Source organism: Cervus canadensis, chromosome 17 (assembly GCF_019320065.1).
Source record: "Cervus canadensis isolate Bull #8, Minnesota chromosome 17, ASM1932006v1, whole genome shotgun sequence".
Classification (NCBI taxonomy): domain Eukaryota; kingdom Metazoa; phylum Chordata; class Mammalia; order Artiodactyla; family Cervidae; genus Cervus; species Cervus canadensis.
This window is the reverse complement of record NC_057402.1, coordinates 46,972,852-46,999,097: the sequence shown is the minus strand read 5'-3', so window position 1 is coordinate 46,999,097 and position 26,246 is coordinate 46,972,852. Positions and strand designations below refer to the sequence as shown.

The window sequence follows — 26,246 nt, the reverse complement described above, 5'->3', positions numbered from 1 at the left end:
AAAAGCTGAGCTCTGCTAGGGGGCACTCCAGGCTGAGCCGACTCCAGCACCCCAAATTTTTCCTCTTGAGCCTAGGATGGTTTTCCCTGCAATGTGAGTGGCAGCTTGGCAGCTGGGTGTGGGGGGTCAGGACTGAGTCTGGAGGTTTCTTGGGTCTTATGCTTCCCTGGTGGCTCAGTGGTAAAGAATCCACCTCCAATGCAGGAGACCCAGGTTTGATCCCTGGGTCAGGAAGGTCAACTGGAGAAGGGAATGACAACTCACTCCAGTATTCTTGCCTGGAGAGTCCCATGGATAGAGGCTATAGTCCATGGGGTCGCAAAGAATCGGATATGACCGAACGACTCACACCCCCTCAAACTGGCCCTGTTGGAGAATTCACACCCATTCTACAAAGAACACCAGGCATGTTTATTCACGGAGGCCGCCATCTGCATGGCACAGGGAGGTCTGGGGGATTCAGGGGGCATGGAAGACACTGGCTTACAGGCAGGCAGGGGGTGGAAGAGCTCAGCAGACAACTGGCAGCTATGTTGTTTCCGAGGAGGACTTGGGTCCACCTCCAGCCCCCAGCCCCACTCCTGCCTGTTTTTCTCAGGATGTGATCGCCAAGACCCCCAGTGGCAGGCCTCCTGCAGCTGGAACCTGGCTTGGATGCCCACTTTGTCTACAGCTCCTCCTCCATTCTCGGGCAGGCCCCCTGGGATGAAGGCGGAGAGGGAGATGGAGGCGCCCTGGACCAGGCCAGCAGGCGGGGCGCCACTCGCCTTGCTCTTGTGTTCCCAGCGTGGTCAGCACTGGCTCCTTGGGGAGCAGCAGGACAATCTGTGGAGCCTGCAGGGAGACAGCCAAGAGCAGCGGGCCACTGTCAAGTCCTGTCCAAAGCCCCTCAGGCACCTTTTCCTTTTCTGGACGAGATGGGCAGCATCAGAAACAGCTGGTCAGAGTCTCGCTTTTCCCTTTCCTTAATCCTAGAACCTCTCCTGCCACATCACTCAGCCTTTTATCCCAGAAACAGTTCTTTGCAAACTCTGGTCTCCAAGGTCAAATAGCTATGGTAAGAGCAATGATGCTAAGTCACTTCAGTTGTGTCCGACAATGTGCGACCCCATAGACAGCAGCCCACCAGGCTCCCCCGTCCCTGGGATTCTCCAGACAAGAACACTGGAGTGGGTTGCCATTTCCTTCTCCAATGCGTGAAAGTGAAAAGTGAAAGTGAAGTCGCTCAGTCGTGTCCGACTCTTAGCGACCCCATGGACCGCAGCCTACCAGGCTCCTCCATCCATGGGATTTTCCAGACAAGAGTACTGGAGTGGGGTGCCATTGCCTTCTCTGAAGAGCAATGATAGTGACCTGGAAAAACCTCAGTTCCTCCACGTGTGCTGTGTTGGCTTTGAAGCACCTGAACCTCTCTGAGCCTTAATTTCCTCATCTATTAAAAAAGGCCCCCAAGTGGCACAGCAATAAAGAATCCAGCTACCAATGCAGGAGATTCAAGAGACGAAGATTCTGTCCCTGGGTTGGAAAGATCCCCTGGAGGAGGAAATGGCAATCCACTCCAGTATTCTTGCTTGGGAAATCCCATGGATAGGGAGCCTTGTGGACTACAGTTCAGGGGGTTGCAGAGTCAGACACGACTGAGCATGAATGCACACACACATTAAAAAGAGGGAAGTTGGGATTTCCGTGGAAGTCCAGTGGTTAAGATTTCACCTCCAAATACAGGGGGTACAGGTTCAATTCCTGGTGCGGGAGCTAAGATCCCACATGCCTTGTGGCCAAAATAAAACAAAACATAAAACAGATGCAATATTTATTGTAATAAATTCAATAAAGACTTTTAGACAAATGGTCCACATCAAAGAAAAAAAAAATCTTTAGAAAAGTGGGAAGTAATTGCACTTATAGAGCTCTCTAAGGTGTCAGGTGCAAAAGTCATGAAAAAGGGCTCAGTGCATCTCACAGAGGGAGCAAGGAAATGTTAGTAGATGGCGGGGGGGGGGGGGGCGGGGAAGGAAGGAGAATGAGAAGGAAGGAAAAAAGTTTCTTGCCCGAGTTGATCAACTGAATAGAGCCAGGCCTGTCATTTCCATTTTTATAAATGAGGAAACTGAGGCTCAGTCTCTGGGGTGAAGAGATCCTCAAAGTCATGTAGGCAGTAAGCAGCAAAGCCATGGGTACGCCCAGGTCACTTTCCATATATTCTTTGCAGTCCAGAATGCCTTCCACAGATTGCTGTGTCTGTCCAGTAGGCACATGGTCTGACACCAAGTGCCTCTCCCACCAACCGCAGCATGATGCTGGCGGGTAGAAGCTCACATCGTCAGTTCTTGATGCTTTCTTTCTGCCCCTTTGCTGGTGGCATCTGATTCCCAGAGCTGGGCCCCTACGGACAAGCCAAACCCATGCTCACCTGCTTCTCTCTTGCCCCAGGAGTTTAAGGTTCTGAGGGCCTGAAGCTGGAGTCCTCAGGATGGATGGCAGTGCTTTTCGGCTCCTTGGGTATCTGCAGAGAGAGGAGGCGGCTCTGAGGGCCCTGCCCCACGTGGGGCAGGTGTTCCTGGTGGAACTAGAACAGCCTGGGCAAGGCCAGGAACGGCGAACGGTGTGTGGTGGGCGCCACCTTGTGGTCACCGTGCAGTTTGCATGCCGTGAAGCAGGGCAATCCACACACGTGTCCTGCTCCTAGTTCAGTTAGCCACTGTCCAGGGTGCTTGGGCACTGCAAGGCCAAGCAGGACATAGTCCTTGGCCCACTAGAGCAAAGGAAAGGGGTCCAAGTGAAGTGCACAGTGACAGTAAGAGTTGTACATGCACGCAAGAGGCTGATAACCCAGCCTGGGGGAATTCTAATTGTGCCAAACGCACTTTTGAAAGAGGAATAGTAATGCACCAGGTAAGAGGCAGCTTGGCAAGTTCCCTGAACTCCAGGATGGTCCAAGAGTGAGGTTGGGGTGGGGAGTGGGGATGTAGGGACAGCCGGAAGTGGACTGGTAGATGGAGTATGGATGGGGGAGATCAGCCCAGCCTCGGCCTCAAGGCTTAGATTTGATCCTAAAGATGTCCTCACCTGTGCTCCTGGGGGACATCTGCCTCACCTCTGTCCTCTGGGAAGTCACCTCATCTCCCAGGTAAACTGCCAGAGGCCAGGGGCCATGAGAATGGCCTGATGGTGGCTTACTTCCAACAGCATGGGATTGTGTGGCTTGAAACAGCACTGCTGATAACACAGCACAGAGAAGGTGTGAACTTGGAAGAAGTTATAAAGATCAAAGTCCCATGGACAGAGGAGCTTGGCAGGCTACACGGGGTCACAAAAGAGCTGGACACACCTGAGTGACTAAAACAACAACAATGTAAAGGATCAAAACAGAACCAAGAGGGAATTCCCCAGGGGTCCAGGGGTTAGAACTTGGCACGTCCACTGCTGTGGCTGCCCCGGTTCAATCCCTAATGAGAAAACTAGAATTCCACAGAAAAGGAAGAAGAAGAAGAAGAAAAACGGAACCAAGAGTGAACTTCTATGTATAGAATAGATACATTTTTTTTTTTAGTTTATTTCATTAACTTTAAATCTGTGTGGTTTCTAAAATAATTTAAGTTCCCACTTCAAATATAGAATGGAAATAATTATGCTGATAAAAAATAAAGTTTATTCATAATGTAATAACACAAAACAGTTCTTATGATAGAGAAAGAGCAGGATATGAAATCAAATATAATATCATCTTAGCTATTTAAGAAAAGTCCACATAGATTTAAAAAGGGGGGGCTGGAAGGAAATATACCCAAAATATTAATAGTGCTTGAATGAGGGTGATGGAATTTCTATTTATCTCTATTTCCAGATTTTCTTTAATGAGCTTCTATTCATGTTTTAATTTTAAAAATAAAGAAGAGCAAATTTAAAAGCCTTATTAGTTATGTACATAATATTGGTTTTTAGTGGATATTAGTTAAGATTATCCTGAAAACTTCTGGTATGATTTTAAAAATACAAAGCCAGCTAATCATTAAAGATGCAAATCAAAAGCACAATAAGTTATCACCTCACACCTGTCAGAATGGCTGTCATCAAAAAATCTACAGTGAGACCTGGTTTCTAGCCCTGGTTTGGGAAGATCCTCTGGAGGAGGACATGGCACCTACTCCACTACTGTTGCCTGGAGAATCCCCATGGACAGAGGAGCTTGGTGGGCTACAGTCCATGGGTCGCAAAGAGTCAGACCCGACTAAGCGATTAAGCACACAACAAATGTTGGTGAGGATGTGAGAAAAGTGAACCCATGTACACTGTTGGTGGGAATGTAAACTGATGCAGCCACTGTGGAAAACAGTATAGAGGTTCCTTAAAAAACTAAAAACAGAACTGTTATATGATCCATCAATTCCACTAGTGGATATATATCTGATGAAAATGGAAATACTAATTTGAAAAGATATATGCATGCCGATGTACACAGGAACATTATTTACAAGAGCCAAGATATGGAAGCAATCTAAGCACCCAACAACAGATAAATGGAAAAGGAAGATGTGGTGAGTATATAGATATATAGTGGACTATTACTCAGCTATAAAAAAGAACGAAATTCTGCCATTTACAACAAAATAGGTGGACATGGAGGGTGCTTAGTGAAATAAACCAAAGACAAAATACTGTATGTTATCACTTATATATGGAATCTAAAAAATAAATATTTTTGAATATATGAATATATTAATATTCATATGAATGAATATAACAGAAAAGAAACAGACTCACTGATAGACAGAACACCTAGAGGTTACCAGTAAGGAGAAGGAAGGCAGGAGGGTCAAAACGGGGTAGGGGATTAAGAGGTACAAATAAGCAACTATGTATGGAATCAATAAGCTACGAGGATATATTGTACAGCACGGGGAAATATAGCTATTATTTTATAGCACATTAGAGTGTAATCTATTAAAATGTCGAATTACTATGCTGTACAGCTGAAGTTAATTTAATATTGAAAATGAACCATACTTTAATCATAAAACAAATAGCCAAAAGAAGGAACATGTTGGGCAGACCCTTGTCCCAGGGGCCACAGACACAGGCTAGGTCTCGCCCTTGTCATGAGCGGGAAGGCTGGGAGATAAGAAGGACCCTGGGTATCACTCCCCGTCTCCTAACACAGGCAAATACCTGTCATGATGATTCGTGGGGAGGAAGGCCACCCTGAAGTCACAGAAAGCCCGAACTGTGGCCCATTTTTAAAGAAGCTGAGTTCTGTGACACTCTACTACTTTCAGCTTCTAGAACAAAGTTTCTCAAGGTAGATTTTGTACCAGTGCTGTTCTAGAGGCTGCTCTAGAGGCTTAGGGGAGTGTCAGTACAAGATCACCTGGGAGCTAGTTCCCATGCAGAGTCCAGGCCCCATTGAACTTGAATTTCTGGGCTAAGGTCTGGGAAACTGAGTTTTTCCCAGGTCACCAGGTGGTTCTTATGGCTATAGAAACTGAGGACTGCACGGTGATTGTTAACCCAGGCTGTGTATTAGATTCACCTGGCAAATTTTAAATACAATGCTAATATCCAGGCCCCACACAAGACCAGTGAACTCCAAGTCTCTGGAGGCTGAGACCTGGGAAGTTTCTAAAGACCCCCAGGTGATTCCAGTGTGCATGTAAGGGCCCAAGCCCACTGGTCTTAGGTGGTTGGTTCACAGATGAGTTTTTCATCAGAATCATGTGGAGGGCTTGTAGACAGAGGGCTGGGCCCTGCCCCTTGGGCTTTGAAATCAGGAGGTCTGGGTGGCACTTGAGAATTTGTATTTCTCACAAGTTCCCAGGTGCTGCTGCTGCTGCTGCTCCAGGGGGCACTATACTTCGGGAAGTACTGCTCCAGAATGAGGGCTTCCAAGGTGGTTCCGCGGTAAGAGAACCCACCTGCCAGTGCAGGAGATGCAGGAGATGTGGGTCTGATCCCTGGGTCGGGAAGATTTCCCTGGAGAAGGAAATGGCTACCCACCCCAGTATTCTTGCCTGGGAAATCGCATGGACAGACGAGCTTGGCAGGCTACAGCCCATCGGGTTGCAAGGGGTTGGACATGACTGAGCATGCACACACACTGTACAATGAAGCCTTTAACCCCCCAGGGGCCAGCCTCCTGGATAAAGGAGCAGAGGACACAAGCTCTGTCCCCCGACCCTCAGCTTCCGGCTTCCCAGGCCCCAGCCCAGCTGATGGCGTCCCGGGAGAGGAGCCGCGGGACAAGTCAGTAGAACTCACCTCCCAGTAGACTGCATCATCAAAGCAGTTCTCATCGGGCGGTTGTCCCCAGAATGGTAATCTCAGAATGACTCCTAAAGGAAGTTGGAGGTCCCAGAGGTCAAGAATGACTTCTCTGCCTACCCAGACCTTCCCCTCAACTGGAAAAATCCTCCCGGCCCCAGAGACATCAGTGCAGAGACAAAGGCTTCCTGGGGGCTCCAGGTGACCTTTGGCACATACTCTTGGGTCCCCCAACCACAGGGCCCCACCTTCTCTGGCACGGTCACCCCCACTCACCTACGATGATGCCGCCCACCAGGGCCATGGCCAGTGACACAAAGAGCCCGGCAGCCTGGAACCTGCCCTGCATGTTTGGGTTCCAGTTTGTCTTGCTTCTTTCAACACCAAAGATATAGGCAAGCCTGTGGTAGAGACAGGGGGGAGGTCAGGATCCCTGGAGAGGCCAAGTGACTACCCGCTGTCACCCCACACGCATGAGTGGACACGAAGGCTCAATAACCTCTGGGCCCTAGCCTTCCCATCTGCAGAATGGGGGCACTAGAAAGATCAGACCGTCTCTAAGATTCTTATGGAAGGACAGAGGTTGAGGAGAGAGGCCTATGAAATAGTGGTCCAGAGCGGGCGAGAAAGGGGACAGAGATAGTCTTGGACCCTAGAGGAACAGTAGGAAGGAGGAACTGAGAAGGAAGGAGGGTGCTCAGCCTCTCTGCACCACCTCCATTCTTACCCTTCCTCCCCGTACAGATCAATGTTGGCGATGCCTGCCATCACCGCGCCCGCAACACCGCCTATGATGCCAGGAAGGCCGTGCAGGTTGTGAACACCACAGGTGTCCTGGATGCGCAACCGGGACTCCAGGAATGGCTGGAAATGGGGGGATGAGTGTTGCCCAGGCAGGGGGCTGTGGCAGGCTGTGGGGAGTCCAGGATTCTGGAAGCCCCAAATACGCAGAGACCCAGCCCCCACCCTCTCCCTAGAGACCGACCGCCCCCCTCCCACCCCCAGTCCCTGGCCCTGGAGCTCTCACCGTCAGGTACACAAAACCCAGGGTGGAGACGATGCCGCAGATGAAGCCGATGAGGAGGGAGCCGAAAGGCAGGATCATCAGCTCGGCAACGGTGCCCAGGCCCACTCCTCCAGCGAGCGACGCATTCTGGATGTGCACCTGGGCAGGGCAGGCAGAGCAGGCGGGAACTCAGTCCTCTCCCAGAGTAGCATCCTGGAGGAGCTGACCTAGAGCCCAGGTTGATCTCCTGTGTGGGGGGGCCCACCTGGGAGCCAGAGATGGCTCCCATGCATCTCAGCCAGCCAGGAGACTGCAGAGGACTCCAGCCTGAGCCCAGGCTTGGGACAGCCACCCGTGCTGTCTGTCCACCTGCCACTCTCACCAGCGCTCGGGGCATCTTCTCTCTGCACGGAGCAGTGTGCATGTGTCCATGAGTCCCCTCAGCCCACCTGCACGTCCCCTCTGGATCTGGGTGCCCAGCCACAGAGGTGTGCCCAGGTTCGCGTGTCTGACGTTCTCTGTACCCACGTGTGCTGGCGTCAGAATCTGCGAGCCGGCACGAGCACCGGCTGACGCTCTGAGGACCTACCTGCGCCGGGGACCGTGGTGCTGGCTTGCGAGGAGTAAGTTTCATCTCCACAACAAGCCCAGGAGGCGAGCCTTTTCATGTTTGCAGGTGAGGGAATTAAGGCACGGGGGAGGTTCATGGACTTATCAAAGACCACACGGCCAGCCAAGGGCAGAAAGGTGTCTTGATCCGGGTCCGTGTGGAGCCAGAGCCCCTGACTGTCACCCTCTTCCATGTCCCTCGCTGCACATGCCCACAGGGGTGTGTCTGATTCTCTCCCCCCCGCCTGTGTCCCCATCTCTCTGTACGGTGACTGTCCAGTGCATCCCGGGGCTCAAGGCTGTGTCCCGGAATAACACACACTCCTGGCAGCATCTTGGCACATAGGTGCCTAGGTCTAGAAGCTAGTGTCAGAGTATTAGATGGTGGGACTTTGTGGATAGTCCAGTGGTTAAGAATCCACCTTCCAACGCAGGGGACGCAGGTTTGATCCCTAGCTGGGGAACTAAGATCCCACATGCCTCTGAGTAACTAGGCCTGAGCACTGCAAGGAAGACCCAGTGCAATCAAAAATAAATAAAAAGGATATCAGAGAGACAGGTGGTCCTCTTTCTATAGAAAAATCTACCAACACCCATCACTTCCCCAGGAATGACAGGAACACATGCCCAGTGGCGTGATATGAAGGACGCTGGGGAACACTGCAGCCCCACGTATCCCAAGTGCTTTGAAGGGGTTCTCTTTTGAGTGTGTGGAGGCGGCAGGTAGGGGCAGAGCTAGGAAGGCTGAGGGCCAGAAGCTGCTTTTTTGCGGGGGGGTTGCTCAGTCCAGAACTAATGTCAGCACCCAGGTTGTGGGGAGAGGAGGATGAGAAGGAGCCAGTTCATCCAGGGCAGCCGGCATGATAGAATCTCCACGAATCTGGTTCTGGGCTCTGCCTAAAGCCAGCTGCATCATCTGAACAAATCATTTCTCTCAGGGCCTCAGTTTCTTCATCTGCAAGATGGGTGCGATAATGCTCATGCTGCCTGCTTCACTGAGTTGTTGGCAGGGCGCGGTGATCAGTGCCCACTGGGCACAGGCAGTTGTGGCCACAGCTTCCCCCAAGGTTCCCCCGCTCCCACCCCACTCACCATGTCCAGCTTGCCCTTTCTATGTAGGGCGCTGGAGAGCGCCACGGAGGTGAGCACGCAGGCTGCTAGGGAGCAGTAGGTGTTGATGACTGCCCGGTGCTGAGCATCTCCGTGGTTGGATATAGCCGAGTTGAAGCTGGGCCAGTACATCCACAGGAAGAGTGTGCCTGGCCAGACCAGACAGGGCCGGTGGAACCGGGAGAAGGGGCATTAGATGGGCCTGACAGAGCTCGGACAGACATGCTGTCCTTTAGCTCCAGAGATATCAAGTGACTCACACACCCCAGCCATTTCCCTCCCCTGGAACTTTATTCGTGCTGGGGGCTCATCTTAGAAGGCCCTCCCTGCCTTACTCACTACCTAATGCCGTCTTAGTCTTCCACTCCGCTCCAGGAAGTCTACCCTGACCCCATAACTGGGTGAGATGCCTCCCACCCTGCTTCCCAGGCACCTTGAGGGAGAATCTTTTTCTCCACTGTAGGGAGATAATCAAGTAGCATAGCCACTTGTTCCACTACCCTGTTCGGAGCTCCTTGAAGGTAGGGCTGGGTTTTAAGAGACCAGAGAAGGTAGCTGATATGTGCTCTCTGGAATGAATGGAGGAAATAGGCACGTACACCTTGCTGAGATCAGGGATGGACGAACTTCCTGGTTATCACTGTGTCTGCCCTGGGGCATTTGAGGGAACACGCAGGATGAGTGATTGACTTCTTCCAGCCCCATGGGGAAAAGGGACAAGTAACTGGGATCCTTGAAATATCTATAGGCAACCTCTCCCTGCCCATTCTCTGAAGGGAACTGGCAGCCACGCACCAGACCATGTAGGGATGAGGTATGATCACCGCAGCCTGAAATGCTCATGGTGACCCTCACCCACCACCAGGGTAGCACGGCCCTTGGTCATCACGGGGGCCCCCTCAATCGCTATGGAGGCTCTCACCGATCATGGCAAAGAGGTCCGAGTGGTACACAGAACTCTTCCTCTCCTCACTCTGGTTTAGGTTAGGGCGGTAGAGGATCCAGGCCACTGTGAGCCCAAAGTAGGCGCCAAATGCATGGATGGTCATGGAGCCCCCCGCATCCTTCACCTGATGGATGGGTACAAGGGTACTGTCAGGGTCTGACCCTCCTCTCCCTCCCTCCTCTGACACTCTCCCACCCCCACCCCACCCCCACCCCCCAGACAGACAGAGGTGCAGCTGTCTCCAAGGAGGTCCAGGCCACAGAAGGAAGCCTGGGGCCCTGGTAGACCCATCAACTGGGAAGGGGAGGAAGTGGGGATCCCCTCCTCAACTATACTTCAATGAAAATTAAAGTGGGGAACTTCCCTGTGGTTAAGAATCTGCCTGCCAGTACAGGAGAAATGGGTTCAATCCCTGGTCCGGGAAGATCCCATATGCCACAGGGAAACTGAGCCCATGCCCCACAGCTACTGAGCCTGTGCCCCAGGGCCCGTGCCGCACAAGAGGAGCCACCGCAATGAGAAGCTCATACATTGCATCAGAGAGTAGCCCGCGCTCGCTGCAACTAAAGAAAAACCTGTAGAGCAGTGACAGCCCAGGACAGCCAAAATAAATAAATAAATATTAAAAAAAAAAAAAAAAAGAATCATAGACCTGCTTCTTCCCTTTAGATGGGAAACCCAACCAGAGATGTAAGCGTGTCATCCAATGTCACAGGGCTAGTTGTTGAATTGTTGACATACCTCTTTCCTGACTCCCAGCCTGGTGGGTGCCTCTACAAGCTGTGTGACCTCGGGGGAGCCCCTTACCCTCTCTGAGTCTCAGTTTTCTCATCTGTAACATGGGAGTAATAACTGTGCCTAGCTCAGAGAGAAGGAGTGAATGAGATAACCCATGTGAAGCATTCAGAGCAGGGCCCAGGCAAGGGCAAGTGCTCCTTAATTGTCAGCAGTGATTCCTGTGTTTCAACTTAGCTGCAGGAGAGGCCCAAACACTGTCATGCATTTGAGGGAGTTTCTGCAGCAGATCGGAGAGGGGTTTTGAGGGTCAAAGAAACCTTCTCTGCCTCTAAACTCACACCCAAGGTACCACTTCTCAGCCAATTTCAGATCTTATCTATTGACTCCCCTGTATACCCCCTCACCTAGCCTAGCTTCTTTCTCTCTGCCCACCCCAACCAGTCTCCAAGGCTGGTTTAGTCACCTTTTTTATAACTCGCATATTACCCACTTTCTTCTCTTTGTCCTAGGCCAGACCCAGTCCCATTACTTCTCACCAGGGTGACTAACACAGCTTCTTAACTAGACTCTCTGCCTCCAACTGTTCTCTTCACCACAGCCAAAGTGACACTTCCATAGCATGCATTTGACTGTGCCGCTCTCCTGCCTGGAACTTTCCATAGCTCCCTATTGCCCTCACAATAAAGGTGAGACTCTTTAACACAGTCTATGAAAGCCTTGATGATCCATGCTCCTTCCTCCCCTCCCTAGCTCCCCACCCCCATTCCCTCTGCCTCAAACACCTTTGCTCACTCCTTTGCCTGATTATCTCCTACTTGACTTCTGGCTTTAACAACGCTTCCTCCAGGAAGCCTCCCTGGCCTGCCGTATGCTGGCTCAGGTCCTCCTCCCCTCCCCACAGGGCACCTAGCCCTGGAACTCCATCCTTGTCTCACTCACTGGTCATTGTCTATTTGCTTCCTGGCCCCCTCACTAGATTGTGAGTTCCTTGGGATAGAAACAAAGAGTCCTGCCCACTCCTGTATCCCACTGCCTGGAGCACTGCCTGACAAGTAAATCCAAAATTATTCCCTTGACAAATACTTCTTGATAATTTACTAGGCATTGGGCCAGGTGCCAGGAATAGAGAGAGTCTCCAGACAGATAAGGTTTCACCCTTATTTTCCTTTAAGGATAAGCGCTCCATGACTAGGAGGAGGTAAGGGAGAGGGCAACACTGGTAGGAGAACCTGGGCTGGCCTCTCTGAGAGGTGAGACTGCAACTGAGACCTCAATAATGAAAAGGACCAGGGAGATGAGAACTCCAGGCAAAAGGAACAGTAAGTGCAAAGGCCCTGAGGTGGAACCAAGCTTGGGTATTTGAAAAGCAGACCACAGGATATGGTCAAATCACAGAAAGATGGGGAGAGAGTAGATGATAAGCTTAGAGAAAAGGCTGAGGCCAGAACATGTAGGGCCTTAAAACAAGTTTAGATTTGATTTGAAGTGAAATTAAAAAAAAACAAACAAACAGAATTTTCATCAGAGGAATGGTCTTACATGCATTATTAACAGGTCCCCACAGCTGCTGGTGGAGATTAGCTAGCTTGAGGTGGTGGGTCGGGCAAGGATGAAGACAGGGAGGGACTTCCCTGGTGGTCCAGTGGTTAAGACTCTGTGCTTCCACTGCAGGGGGCACAGGTTCAATCCCTGGTAAGGGATCTAAGGTCCCACATGCCACCTGGCATGGCCAAAAAAAAAAAAGACAAAATGAGTGACTGAATGTAGGGTGGTCTGAAAGCAAAACCCCTGGGGGTGGGACTTCCCTGACAGTTCCAAGATTAACATTAACACTGTGCTTCCACTGCAAGGGCACGGGTTCAATCCCTAGTGGGGAACTAAGATCCCACATTTGGCACAGCACAAAAAAAAAAAAAAAAGAGTGGAAATCATGTGCTCAAAATAGTGAAACAAAAAAGACTGGATCCCAGATGATACTGAGGAACCACTGTGCAAGTCCTGATCACCCTGTTTCTGAAAAATTCTATGTTAAAAAAAAACAAAACAAAACCCTGGAGGTTTCTAGGCAGAGTCCAAATATAGAGAAGTTGGAGAATGAGAAAGGGATGGGGTTCCTGAATAATCCCTACTCCTGCAAATATGCCAAAGAAGTGTCTAAACAAGAGTCAGAGGCCTAAGATGCTCTTTACCTTGGCCAGTGAATTAGCCAACCTCAGGGGACATCATTCCTGCCATAGAGGTCCATGTGAATGGCACCTCCAGAGTTGTGCAGTGTGCAACCTGTGCAACTGTACATGTCTGCTTTGGCCACTCCCCTGGGAACTTTCCTTACAGATGAGCCCCCTCAGTATACTGGGTCACTTTCTTGGCAGAGCAATCTGGGAATGTGTGTGTGCAAGATGATGTGCAGGAACATCCCATTCTTTCCCTCTGATGTGCCGGAAAGAGAAAGGAGGAAGAAAACCAACACGCGAGGAACCTCTACTCTGTCTAGTTGCTGGATTGATGTACCAGGTGGATGCTCAATATATGTCATTTCTCCTGCTTTACAGCTGGGGAAACTGAGACTCAGAAGATTAAGTGACTGGTCAAACTTGAATTGAATCCAGCTGGCTTGTCTCCCCAGTCCTTTCTTTCTCTGTCACCTTCTTGTCCCCCCAAGTTCCCCTTCCATCGCCATCCCTGTTCTGAGCTCTGCTCACCTCTAACAGGTTGAGGAGAATGTACTCATTCACTGAGAAGAGGGTCACTTGCAAGAGAGTCATGATGAGGAGCTGGACAGGGCTGACCTTGCCCAGAACTGCCCCAAAGGCCACACAGACCGAGCCCACGCAGAAGTCCGCATTGATGAGGCTGTGGGGAGACAGGTCAGGGGAGGGGCTGAGGCCACAGCAAGAAGTGGCACTCAAGCTCTGGGGTTGAATCTGAACTTTGGTCACCTGTGGGTTTGGGCTTGTGGTCTAACTTTGCTTAGCCTGTTTCACCATCTGTGGTAATGGGCACATAGCATCTTAAAGCTACTCTAAGAATGCAAAGAAACAGCCTGTGAAGTATCCAGCACAGCAGTGGCACATACTAGATGCCACCACACCCTTCCTTTGAGGGCCCATCTCAGGTCCCACCCCCTTCCTTGCAGGCAGCTTGTACTCAAGGCACCCAAGTGATCTGGCTGCTGTTGTTGAATATAGTCCAGTCCGTATTTGCGACCTTGTCCTGCCCTTCACTTTCTACCTGCCCTTCCAAAACCTCTTCTCACCCACCACCTCTTCAGGAAGCCTTCCCCAATACCTCTAACCAGACGTGGTCTCTGCCTCCAAATCCTTATCTCTACACACACTTCTCCTGCTGGCTACCAGGGCCTTGCTTGGGTTTGAGTCATCATGAACTCCTCTTCACCTTACCTGGGAGAGAGGATCTATGTCCAGGGAAGAAGGAAGGACCATCCTGCAGGCAGTAGGGAGCTGGGGGCTGGGTGGAGAGAGGGGACGGGAAGGCCAACAGAGAGAATGCAGGCCAAGGAGCGTGCAGGCCCTCCTTAAGTCTGGACCCTGAAAACCCAGCCAGCCAGCAGAGGCATGCCATGTGGTCAGAGGGGACCCTGATTCTATCCACATGCCCACTGTGCCTAACCCAGGTCTCCTTGGGCCCTGCCAGCAGCAAAGCTGTCCTGGAGTCCAAGGCAGACTCTCAGTGTGGCCTCCAAGCCATGAGCGTTGTCAACCAGGGTCCTCGTAAAGACAGCAGGGGCTACTGCTTCCTTAAGGCAGTCACAGCCAGAGGAGCCCCCTCCCCGATACTCAAGTGTGTGTGTGTGTGTGTGTGTGTGTGTGTGTGTGTGTGTGTGAATCGGGAAGTGAGAAGTAAGAAGCCAGCTGATGGTAGGGACAGTGTGTGGAGTTGGGGCGGGGCACTGTCCCCTCAGGGTCCCTCCCAGACAAAGGATGTCCACTGGAATGTCTCTTCACTATAAGCCTTGTTCACTGCTGCATCCCCCGGGCCTGGCTGAATGAATGATGACAGGTGCTAAGTGCCAGGCACTTCAATGCTTGTTCAGTGCAGCACAGGCCCTCCTGTATCACACCTGGACCCATGGAACAGGTACCATTATTAGCCACATCATAAAGATGGGAAATGGAGACTTAGAGAGGCCGAGTTATTTGCCCAAATTTCCATAACTCAGCCAGAAGACCACCTGGCAGAGATCACCCCCTAGGAAGGAGTGAGAGGGAGTGCACAGAAGCCCACAGCTGGCCCCTGGGAGATGGATATCTGGATGTCACATCTCAGGCAAGGCCTGAGAATGAAGGCTGAGGAGCACACAGGTCCTCCTTGAGTCTGGGGAACAACCCTGGAGGGACAGGTGGGATCTGGGACTCTTCAGCAGGGACAGGACAGAAGCTAGGAGAAGGATCCTCAGGTGAGGTCTAGGGGGCGACATGTTCATCTCAGCACTGGGCACCAGAAATCGGCTCCAGCTAAGTTGCTGAAAATCATTTCCCCAAAAACCAAGTTGCCAAAACTCAAGTTGTCAAGTGACTAACTTGTTAAATAACTGGTTCAAAAAATTTAACCCACAAAAGTTTGTAATAATTCCCTTTGAACATTTAAAAAAGGTCTATACTTCTGTTTTGCATTTAGCCATAGCTATTTTGCTGTAGTGGCCAATTAAGTATATCACAGGCACTTTTATACTTTGGGTCTATGGCTTTGGGAATGAGAATTTCCTGTGTATCTTATACAGTAGAGTGATATGCATGTATGTCATAGATTTTATATACAAAAAGACTGACTTCTTGGTTCCAAAACATTTTCTACCTAGTCGACTATTTTTCCTGTTTCTCTTAATTCATAGATTCATTAATTGGCTCGAATGAATTAATATTTTGCAAATATTTGTCATATGTTTACAATTTCAGGCCCCTGGCCTATGGTATCTGATTGGTGCCCTGTATGTGACAGCAGGGATTTGCACTTTAAATGTAGTTTTGGGGAGGGAGGTTCAAGAGGGAAGGGGCATAAGTATCCCTATGGCTGGTTCATGTGATGTGCGGTGGACACCTACACAATATTGTAAAGCAATTATTCTCCAATTAAAGATAAATGTTTTAAAAAACGTGGTTTTGTACCAATTTGCCTCTAAACCCTTTCTGTGGATTTGGTTTTCCAAGCAGGCTAATGAATGCTTGTTTTTACACAACAACGACAACTTTCTCAAGTTATGAAATGTACTTTTCTTTAGCCAAACTTGTCATATGTCTACAAAAAATCGAAAACAATCTAACTGGACTTAAAGAAGAGCCTTCAATAAACCAAACCTTGACTAAAAAGGGAAGGGAGGGGGGAAATCTCCCAAAGGCTGTTGATTTTGTACCATGCAATGGAAACTGTTGTAAGTTTCTTAGGTTTCCCTGGCAGTAGAGTTTGAGAAATGAGTCATTCAGTGAGATGACTGCTTGGCAAGTTGGTTTTTGGCAAGGTGGCAAATTTACTATATAACCTGGTGGTGGTGTTGAGGGGAGAAACATGCTAAGGCTCCCAGGAGGTCTCTTCAGACAGAGGGAGGGGCTGAGTTCCCTGATAGAAGGGAGTGTAGTACTTATCAGACAAAAAGATTATCACAGACAAAAGTGATGAGGATGGAGGTGAGAAGAGATAGGGATCAGGGGCCCCCTCGGAGGCTGAGGCAGAGAGGGGCTTCAGCCCTAGGACTCCACACATGCCTCACAGCTCTTTGCTCTGTTCCCTGGGTGGGGACACAGGCAACCGGATTCCCCATCCAATATTCCCTCTACAATGAACCTAAGGAGGCTGGTTCAGGCAGTCCCACACTCCTTCCTCTCGCCTGCCACCCACTCCCTCCCCTTCGTGGGTCCTCTGGCCTGAGGTCTCTCAGGGCAAATTTTGATGTTTGACGTGTCAGAGCGGAGTCCAGACTTGGACCCTGGGGAGAGGCCTTGCGTCCCTGCAGCCTGTGTCTTAGGAGGAAGAAAACCCTCCAACAGCACTTGGTTACCATGAGAACTCCCACCCTGGAGACTCACTGATCAGGAAGTGAGTGTGTGTGTGTGTGTGTGTGTGTTGGGGGTGGGGGGTGTATATTGCAGGGCCCCTGGGTACCCTGGCTGGATGACGAAGACCCAGCTCCTCACAGCCCCAAGCCTCCGGGCCACGCCCCGGCCCCGCCTCCCGCTCGGGCCCCGCCCCCGCGCCCCGCCCCCGGCCCGAGCCGCGCTCACTTCTCCACGTTCACCAGAATGTAGCGTCCATCGAAGGAATGAAGCCAGCCCTGCATGAGCAGCGCCCACTGGATGCCGAAGGCCGCCAGCAGAAAGTTGAAGCCCACGGAGCTGTAGCCGTAGCGCTGCAGGAAGGTCATGAGGAACCCGAAGCCCACGAAGATCATCACGTGCACGTCCTGGAAGCCTGTGGGGAGAACACAGCCCAGAGTCCCGGTGGCCTAGCGAAGCCCCCCGCTGCAGCCCTGCGTCCGGCCCAGCGAGCCTGTGTCTGCTCCACCACTGGCCGGACCTGGGCCACCCTCCAACCTCCATCCCGCCACCCCTACATCTGGATCCTGAGGCTCCTGCAGCAATTATGACTGCTGAGAGTAGAAGAGCCACCGCTACCCCATCACGTCGTAAGATACGAACTGCTATGCAGACGACAGATAAACAATGAGGTCCTACTGTATAGCCCAAGGAACTGTAGTCAATACCCTATAATGAACCCTCATGGAAAAGAATATGGAAAAATGTATTTATGTATATGTACAACTGAATCACTTTGCTATACACCACAAACTAACATAGCATTGTGTATCAACTATACTTCAGTTCGGAGAAGGCAATGGCACCCCACTCCAGTACTCTTGCCTGGAAAAATCCCATGGATGGAGGAGCTTGGTAGACTGTAGTCCATGGGGTCTCAAGAGTCGGACATGACTGAGCAACTTCACTTTCACTTTTCACTTTCATGCATTGGAGGAGGAAATGGCAACCCATTCCAGTGTTCTTGCCTGGAGAATCCCAGGGACAGGGGAGCCCGGTGGGCTGCTGTCTATGGGGTCGCACAGAGTCGGACACGACTGAAGCGACTTAGCAGTAGCAGCAGCATACTTCAATTAGAAGAAAAAATGCCTCTGGGGTGGACTGGGCTGGGGGGATGGAGGTGAGACCCCCACTTTAGACCACTCAGACCCCTGGGTTTTAAGGCCAAGGAATGCCGGGGCGCCCCTGTTGAGAGATGACAGCCCCCTTTCACTGCCCTCGCCAAGGGCCTTACCCACGCAATTCTATTCATCTACTGTGGAGAAGTTAGTCTCATTTGGCCTAGGAGTCCCTTGACTGGCCAAAATAATTAGGTACCATAACAAATGAAAACCATAAAAAACAGGAACAGCTGTTTTTAAAAAAGAGAGAGGTAGCAGAGAGGGTTCTTGCTTACAACAGAATGCTGACAGCCCAACAGTTAAATGTGGAATGAGCACTGAAGTTGGAAAATCATAATTTTCCCAATGAAGATTTCATCACTGGATGTTAAAATCCAGGGACAAATTTTGAGGAAGAGCAAGGTATTTGTGTTGTCTTCAGGGAGTCTCCCTGTAGATTGCTTATGAGTTGTAAATGAGGGTGAAAAAACATCCGGTAACCATACAGTGGAGAAATCAGGCAACATCTTGACGGTGTGATCAAAATTAACATCACCAGTGTGGGACACACGGACATTGTGCACCTTCAGGAAGATATTCTGAAAAAGACACATCACCTATGCGGTGCTCTGGCTGAGAAGGCATAATCCCAATCTAATCATGAGGAAACACCAAAGGAACATGCTATTAGAAAGGGGTTGAAGCTGGACTCTTGAAAAATATCAGTGTCTTAAAAGAGAAAGAAAGGCTGCCCATTGTGAACATCTATTATGGGACAGACACTATGCTAGGTGCTTTACCTACACAGGAATGTTCCGGGTTAAAGAGGCTAAACAGACAGGTCGAATAAATCCAATTCTTGACCCTAGATGGGATCCTGGATTTGGCTGGGGTAGGGAGTAGGTGCGGGTACAGGGGAATGCCACAAAGGTTTTCACTGGGTCCACTGACAAAATTATATAGGGACAGTATATGAAAGTAGCATACAGTGTAAATTCATGAAGTTGATTACTATGGTGATGGAAGAGAATACCTCTATCCTTAGGAAATTGTGGAGTATTAAGGCGCCCAGACCGCAATATGTATAACGGACTCCCAGTTCAGGGGAAAAGAACTGTATGTATGTGCTTGCTTTTATGTGGGAAAAGAGAGAGATGCTTAATGGGAGTTAAATAGAGTATGTAGTGTTCTTTGTACTATTTTTGTTTTAGCAACTCTTTGTAAATTTGAAATGATTTCCCCAATTAAAAGAGAACTGCAGGGCTCACCGAGCCTGGCCTGGCCCCACCCGCCAGTCTCCTCCTCCTTCCTTTCCGCGGTCCTCCCTTCCCTCCCGTGCCCCAGCCGCACTGGCCTCCCTCTGCTCAGTCTCTCTCTGGCTCTTTGCCTGTGATGGTCCCTCCATGTGGGACGCTGTTCCCGCAGAATGGCCAGCAACTTCTTGTTTAGTCGCTCAGTTGTTGCCTGACTCTTTGTGACCCCATAGACTGTAGCCTGCCAGGTCCCCCTGTCCCTGGGATTTCCCAGGCAAGATTACTGAAGTGGGTTACCATTTCCTTCTCCATCTCTTCTTGTGGATCTCAGCAAAAAGTCACCTCATCACAGAGGCCTTCCAGACCCCTGGGTTTCAACTTGGTTCACTCCCTCATGACACCTTCTTCTTTCTTTTCTAGTTCTTACAACAATTTGTAGTTAAGTAGTTAGGTTTGTTTGTCTAGCCCACTAGACTTTAAAGCTCCAAGGAGTCAAATGGTGGCAGTGGTTTATTTGCTAAGCCGTGTCCGACTCTTCGTGACCCCATGGACTGTGGCCCGCCAGGTTCCTCTGTCCATGGGATTTCCCAGGCAAGAATACTGGAGTGGGTTGCCATTTCCTCCTCCAGGGGATCTTCCTGACCCAGGGACTGACCCTGCACGGCAGGCAGATTCTTTACCGCTGAGCCACCAGGGAAGCCCCAGGAGTCCAGGCCAAGTCTGTTTGGCTCATGCTGGGATTCTCCACTGCCTAGGGGCATTCCCCAGGTGGATGCTCCATAAATATCCCTGAAGGGATGAATGAATAATTACTGTTGTGATCTCAGGAGTAGCCAGATATGCCACTTGAGCAGCAGCCAAGGGCGCCGGGTGGCACTTCACCATCAGGGGAGACTGCAGACCCTCTCCTATCTGATGTCTCCTACCCACTGGGTAGATAGGCCCTGATGTCCACAGCAGCCTGGCCAGCCACAGTGCAGGGGGGCAGCGATGCTCAGGCTATCCTGCCTCTCCCCCGTTGCCCTCATCTGTCTCCCCTGCAGGCTTCCCTGAGGCTGGGTAAGGGTTGAGGGCACAGAAGTTGATGCAAGAGAGCTGTGGGTCTCGTCCCAGCATGGTGCTCTGAGCTTTGAGCTTCTTTTGCGCAGACTTACACAAACAAACAGCAGCTCGGCTTGGGTTTCACAGTGTGTGAGGCTGATTTTGTGTTGTTATCATGTTTCATGGTTTATCGTGTTTCTGTTGTGGAGGAAACTGAGCTAGCATATGTGAAGCGCCATCCACGGGGTCACGGTGACTCTTGGGAAGAACTGATGGTGACAGACTGGAGAAAGAGGGAGGAGACACCTTTAGACCACAGTTACGAAAGCAGGGAGGGGAGCTGGCAGCACTGTTGGTAAATGCAGGGAAGGAGGAAGAGGTTGCCCGGGAGGGAGGGAGGTGCTGGGTCTAGGGCTGGTCATGGGAGTTTGAAATGACCCCATGACCCCGGGGGTGGGTGGTGGCGGTGAGTGTCAGGCGGGGTAGTGTGGGCGCAATGGAGCCTGGCCATTTGGGCTGGAGCTGGGGTCTGAGGTCCAGCAGATCTGCACACAGGGCTGGGAGTGGGAATGATGAGTGGGAGACAGGAGCCGAGCACTGGCCGGCCGGAAACTGAGCAGATTAGACAGGGACGGTGCTGGCAGGGAGGTGAGGGGAAACCCTGGGAAAAGGTAGCATCGCAGACTTCCATAGCGAGAAGTGTGAGCTGTTTGGAGGTGGGGGAAGCAGGTGGGCAGGGGTCGGGGCTCAAGAGCCTGGAGGCGGCCTTCCTGGGGGCTGCCTTCAGTTCTCTCTGTGGCCTGGGGCGAAAGAGCAGAGAGCGCACAGCTTCTCAGCGCTTCTCCCTGCCGGTCCCCACCTCGCTGGTTTTCTGTCCTTCTCTGTGACTCCCCGGTTGTCCTGGCCTCTGTCTCTAACCCTTCTGTGGATATGTTTCTTGCCCCCCAACCTCAGGCGTGCAGACTCCAGCTTTGCTCTCTTTCCGCACCTTCCTTATTCGCTCTCTTACTCCCTTCTATCTCCTAAATTGGTCCTTACTGAAATACGAATGTTGTTCAGTCACTAAGTCGTGTCCGATTCTTTGCAACCCCATGGACTGCAGCACACCAGGCTTCCCTGTCCTTCACTGTCTCCCAGAGTTTGCTCACACTCATGTCCATTGAGTTGGTGATGCCATCAAACCATCTTATCCTCTGTTGCCCCCTTCTCCTCCTGCCCTCAATCATTCCCAGCATCAGAGTCTTTTCCAATGACCTGACTCTTAGCATTAGGAGGCCAAAGTATTAGAACTTCAGCTTCAGCATCAGTCCTTCCAATGAATATTCACAGTTGATTTCCTTTAGAATTGACTGCCAAACGAGTTTGATGCTACTGAAAATGCTTTTAATAGCAATGGTCCAGAACTTCCCTGATGGTCCAGGGGCTAAGATGCTTTGCGCTCAATGCAGGGGTACTGGATTCGACCCCTGGTCAGGGAACTAGATCCCACATGCCACAACTAGGACCCGGGGCAGCCAAATAAATGAATAATAAATTTTTTTTTTTAAAATGGTCTTAAGGTCCAGATTGTATGACCTTTAGCAAGGACATAACCTCTTTGACCTCAAGTTTCTTCTTCTGTAAAATGAGGAATTGTAACAGAACTCAGAGGTGTATGGTACACATTTAATGTCATCCAATCAAAGCCCTGGGCAGAAGCCTGATTCCTCAGCAATTGCTTGCTGTTGTTGTTCAGTCGTTCAGTCATGTCTGGCTCTTTGCGACCCCATGGACTGCAGCACACCTGGCTTCCCTGTCCTTCACCATCTCCTGGAGCTTGCTCAAACTCATGTCCATCGAGTCAGTGATGCCATCCAACAATCTCATCATGTCGTCCCCTTCTCCTCCTCAGCAATTGCTTAATTATATTAATTACTACTTCTCTTTTTCTCTTTCAAGACTGACCAGGTGCTTTGCATTGGGTTGGCGACTTGCTGGGGGTCGGTGGAAGTTGATAAGACAACGCCTCCCTTCCGCTACTTTCCCCAGCCTGTAGTGAGTGACCCAAGCAGCCAGGCAGGCTCCCTCCACCATGGGAGGTCCCTGAGGGGCGAGCCTGGCTCCTGGCGGCCAATTCTGAGAGCGGCCACCAGGGGGCGCCAGTACACAGCTGTTCTGCGACCCCTTCCTGGCTCACTTTTCTCTCGGGATGGTCTGATGGAGGCCAAGTTTTGAAAATTTCTGAAATCTGAGGATCAAGTTTCCCATGCTGGTGGGCAACAGCAGCTCTCTCTCCAACGCTTCCTCAGCCCTGCAGCAGCCTGGAGACCGGCCCTTCCCGGGCTCTAGAGCCCAGCCCAGCCTAACCTGTTGCCTTTCAAGTCCACTGGCCAGTCCCTCAATTCCCCAAGGCTCTGTGTCCACCTCTCCCACAACTCGGAGCCAGACACAGAACCATCCCATCACTGCAAAACTTCCTGGGCAGGTGGTTGAGGAGTGGCAATGCCACAGAGACTGGGGGAAGCAGGTTTTGTGCAGTGTGAGGGCTTGGCCTCACCCCTGCCTGTGCCACTGACCAGCTGGGAAAATCTCTAAGCTCCATCCCTAGCAACATAAAATAGAAACAAATGCACTCCTCGTCTGACAGAGCATACAAAAAGTGCTTGTGAGTGGGAAGAAGGCTTCTCTGGTGGCTCAGTGGTAAAGAATCTGCCTGCCAACACGGGAGACATGGGTTTGATCCCCAGGTTGGGAAGACCCTCTGGAGAAGGGAATGGCAACCCACTCCAGTATTCTTGCCTGGAGAATCCCATGGACAGATTCCCACGGGATCTGTCCCATGTGACAGAATCCCATGGTGGGCTACAGTCCACGGGGTTGCAAGAGTTGGACATGACTTAGTGACTGAACAAGTGGGGAGAGCACAAAGGAATTTAAATGCTATAGTAGTTCAAACTCATGTTCACAGAGATATTCCTTGGCCACATCCCTGAAGTGACGTGAAGTGAAAGTCGCTCAGTCGTGTCTGACTCTTTGCCACCCCATGGACTCGTCCATGGAATTCTCCAGGCCAGAATACTGGAGTGGGTGGCCTTGCCCTTCTCCAGGGGATCTTCCCAACCCAGGGATCGAACCCAGGTCTCCCGCATTACAGGTGGATTCTTTACCAACTGAGCTATCAGGGAAGACACATCACTAAATGGATGCTAAGCCTGCACTTAAACATCTTCAGCAACAGCATCAATCCCTTCTGAGGAAGCTTGATACCAGCGTTTACTGTCCTCTGATTCATGTTATGAGACAAGCCCTCCTGGCTACCCATTATTTTCAATCTTCCAAGAGTTCCTGTGCATTAAATAACATTCCCACTTCACAGATGGGCATACTCAGACTCGGTGTGATTAGGGAGGTGGCTTAATCTACTTTGGGTTTCCCTGGTGGCTCAGATGGTAAAGAAGCTGCCTGCAATGCAGGAGACCTGGATTCAATCCCTGGGTTGAGAAGATCCCCTGGAAAAGGAAATGGCAACCCACTCCAATATTCTTGCCTGGAGAATCCCATGGACAGAGGAGCCTGGCAGGCTATAGTCCATGGGGTCACAAAGAGTCAGACACGGCTGAGCGACTAACAATTTCACTTTATTCCATTTAAAGTGATGGGCCCATATCTGTTTAATTCCAAAGTCAACTACCAGGCTACACCGCCCTCTGCTTGAGGAATGCACGAATCTGAGGTTTAGGTTCCCAGGAGCGCAGGGTGAACCTTGCTGCCTCAGTTTTATGAACCAGACCTTCGGGTGTTTGAAACTGTGGCATCCTCAGCCTTAGGTCCTTTCCTTTCTCCCTCTGTTTTCCCAGGAAGCTTCGAGAGCCCAGGCCCTGATGGCTTCTCCTCAGGCCAACCTCCCCAGATGCTGCCCGGAGCATCAGCCCAGGAGGAAGTCCATGTTCAGCAGCTTGGGCTTTCAGGGCACTGCCAGGGTGGGTCCCCAGCTGGTTCTGTGCCTGCTATTTGCCAAGGGGCCCATGCCCTGGGAGCCATCCTCAGGCACACCCGGGCCACAGCTTAAGCCAGCTGGAGCTAGACTTCTCTGAAAACTGAAACTCCTCTAGTCCTCTGGGCAGGAATGAAGCCCGCACAGGTGTTGACAGCATGGAGCCAAGAACCCAGAAAGGGACTGTCCTCACTCCATGCCCCTGGGAATTGCCTTGAGGCCCGGGAACCCAGGCTTGGGGCCACACCTACATTCCAACTCCGAGTCACAGCCACCAGTAGGGAAGGAGAAGAGCAGAAAGGTGAGATGAAAGGGAGGAGAGCAGTCCAGGAGGCGGGGTTCAGGTCCCTGGAGCTCCTACTCTGGCTTACTAGGTTTCTGGATGAGTGACTTTTGCAAGACATGTCCCGTCTCTGGCCTCAGTTTCCTGGTCTGTGAAATGGGAGTCATAACACTGCCAATAGTCATGTACAGATGTGAGAGTTGGACCATAAAGAAGGCTGAGTGCCAAAGAATTGATGCTTTCAAACTGTGGTGCTGGAGAAGACTCTTGAGAGTCCCTTGGACAGCAAGGAGATCAACTAATCAATCTTAAAGGAAATCAACCCTGAATATTCGCTGGAAGGACTAATGCTGGAGCTGAAGCTCCAAAACTTTGGTCCCCTGATGCTAACAGCCAAGGCATTGGAAAAGACCCTGATGCTGAGAAAGATGGAGGGCAGGAGGAGAAGGGGGTGACAGAGGATGAGATGATTGGATGGCATCATGAACTCAGTGGACATGAGTCTGAGCAGACTCTTGGAGATAGTGAAGGACAGGGAAGCCTGGGGTGCTGCAGTCCATGGGGTTGCAAAGAGTCAGACACAAGTGAGCAACTGAACAACAACAACAAAGTCATGGAGGGAAGATCAGTTTGCATAGGTGACTGTCGGAGATGAACTTTAGGGTCCCTTCTAAAACTAACGGTCCATGACTATGTGAGTACCAACAGTTAGAAAGAGACTGTCATTGGCTGTTGGCAGATGGTGTGGAAAACGAGAAAGCAAAAGGGCATGAAGAGAGTCCTGGGGTGGGGGTCCAGAGGTTGGGCCAACCCAAGTAACCTTGCACCAGTTCTTCTAACTGCTGAGTCCTAGGGCCTCTGCCTTTAGTACTCATCTAGTAACTGCTGCATTATAAAGTGAGGATTCCTTGCCCAGCACAGTGCCAGAAATTTATGTGCAATGTCTCATGCCAGCCTCACCCCACTTCTGTAGGATACGCCTCATTATTATCCCCATTGGACAGATGAGGAAATTGAGTCTGTGTATTGTTGACCTTTGCCTACAGGTCACCCACCTGGTTGATATAGGTGAGGTGTGGTGATTCTCCAGCCATGCTGTTAATCACAGCACCACGGATGCCAGGGAATTCAGGGCTGTTTCTCTCCCTCTCCAAGCCAAAACATGGCTGTGCTGTGGTCCTCCACGCCAGCAGGGCTGGTAGGCCAATGAGCCACCCCTGCAGCCCTTGACGTTGGAACTATCCTATTAAGGTGGAGAGTTTGGGCGCAGCCCTACAAGAGAGCCAAGGTCACCCACTGGGGTCTCCTGAAGACATCAAGAAGGGCTCTCTGAAGGGAGGTTGGAGGTCTCCGAGGACACCTGGAGGGAGCTCTCTTCCTGAGTTTTCACGGGTTCAAAGGAGCCTGGGCACGCCTGGCCATTTCCCGAGCTTAACCTCCAGGCACTGGGAAGTCTCCATGGTGGGGAGCCTAAGAGGGGCGGGGCAGGGGGTGTGGGCGGCATTTCCTCCTGCAGCTCCCTCCAGAGGCGAGGCAGGACCCTCCGCCGGGATAGGGGGACCTGCAAAGTGGACCTGCAAGGTGGCGGGACTTACTCGGGTAGCGATAGTAGAATTCGTTTTCCAAGTCAGTGGTCAAGTTCTTGATCGCCTTCTCCTCCACCCAGTGGGGATCGGCATCCATGTCGTAGCGCACGAACACGCCGAAGAGGGCTATCATGACCACCTCCAGGAGCAGGCAGACGACCGGGAGCCGCCAGCGGAGATTAGTGTTCCAGATCATGCTGCAGGGGGCGCCTGGCCGGGCGGGCAGCGGGCAGTTCGGAGGCTCGAAGCAGGACAGGCTTATAAAACCTGGGGCAGGGGCGGGGCGGGGCGGCCGA

General features: G+C 51.1%; 1 protein-coding gene across 1 annotated transcript; it reads right to left on the bottom strand.

Annotated features, from left to right (window-relative positions):
- Window positions 1–390: 390 nt before the first annotated feature.
- Window positions 391–26,246, bottom strand: RHCG (Rh family C glycoprotein). The gene is made up of 11 exons (XM_043434583.1): window positions 25,960–26,246; window positions 16,904–17,090; window positions 13,370–13,520; window positions 9,906–10,053; window positions 8,966–9,132; window positions 7,286–7,423; window positions 6,986–7,122; window positions 6,535–6,659; window positions 6,256–6,329; window positions 2,414–2,506; window positions 391–834 (listed from the first exon to the last, which is right to left on the bottom strand). Exons 1-10 carry the CDS (start codon window positions 26,144–26,146, stop codon window positions 2,438–2,440), a joined length of 1,383 nt encoding a protein of 460 aa, XP_043290518.1. The 5' UTR covers window positions 26,147–26,246; the 3' UTR covers window positions 391–834; window positions 2,414–2,437.

Excerpts from the sequence above, each read along its gene's own strand:
- RHCG (XM_043434583.1), bottom strand. The coding sequence starts at position 26,146 with ATGATCTGGAACACTAATCTCCGCTGGCGGCTCCCGGTCGTCTGCCTG. Across the intron at positions 10,054-13,369 it reads TTCTCCTCAACCTGTTAGAG|GTGAAGGATGCGGGGGGCTC; the intron begins GTGAGCAGAGCT and ends CCCATCCATCAG. Across the intron at positions 7,123-7,285 it reads TGGGTTTTGTGTACCTGACG|CCATTCCTGGAGTCCCGGTT; the intron begins GTGAGAGCTCCA and ends CCCCATTTCCAG.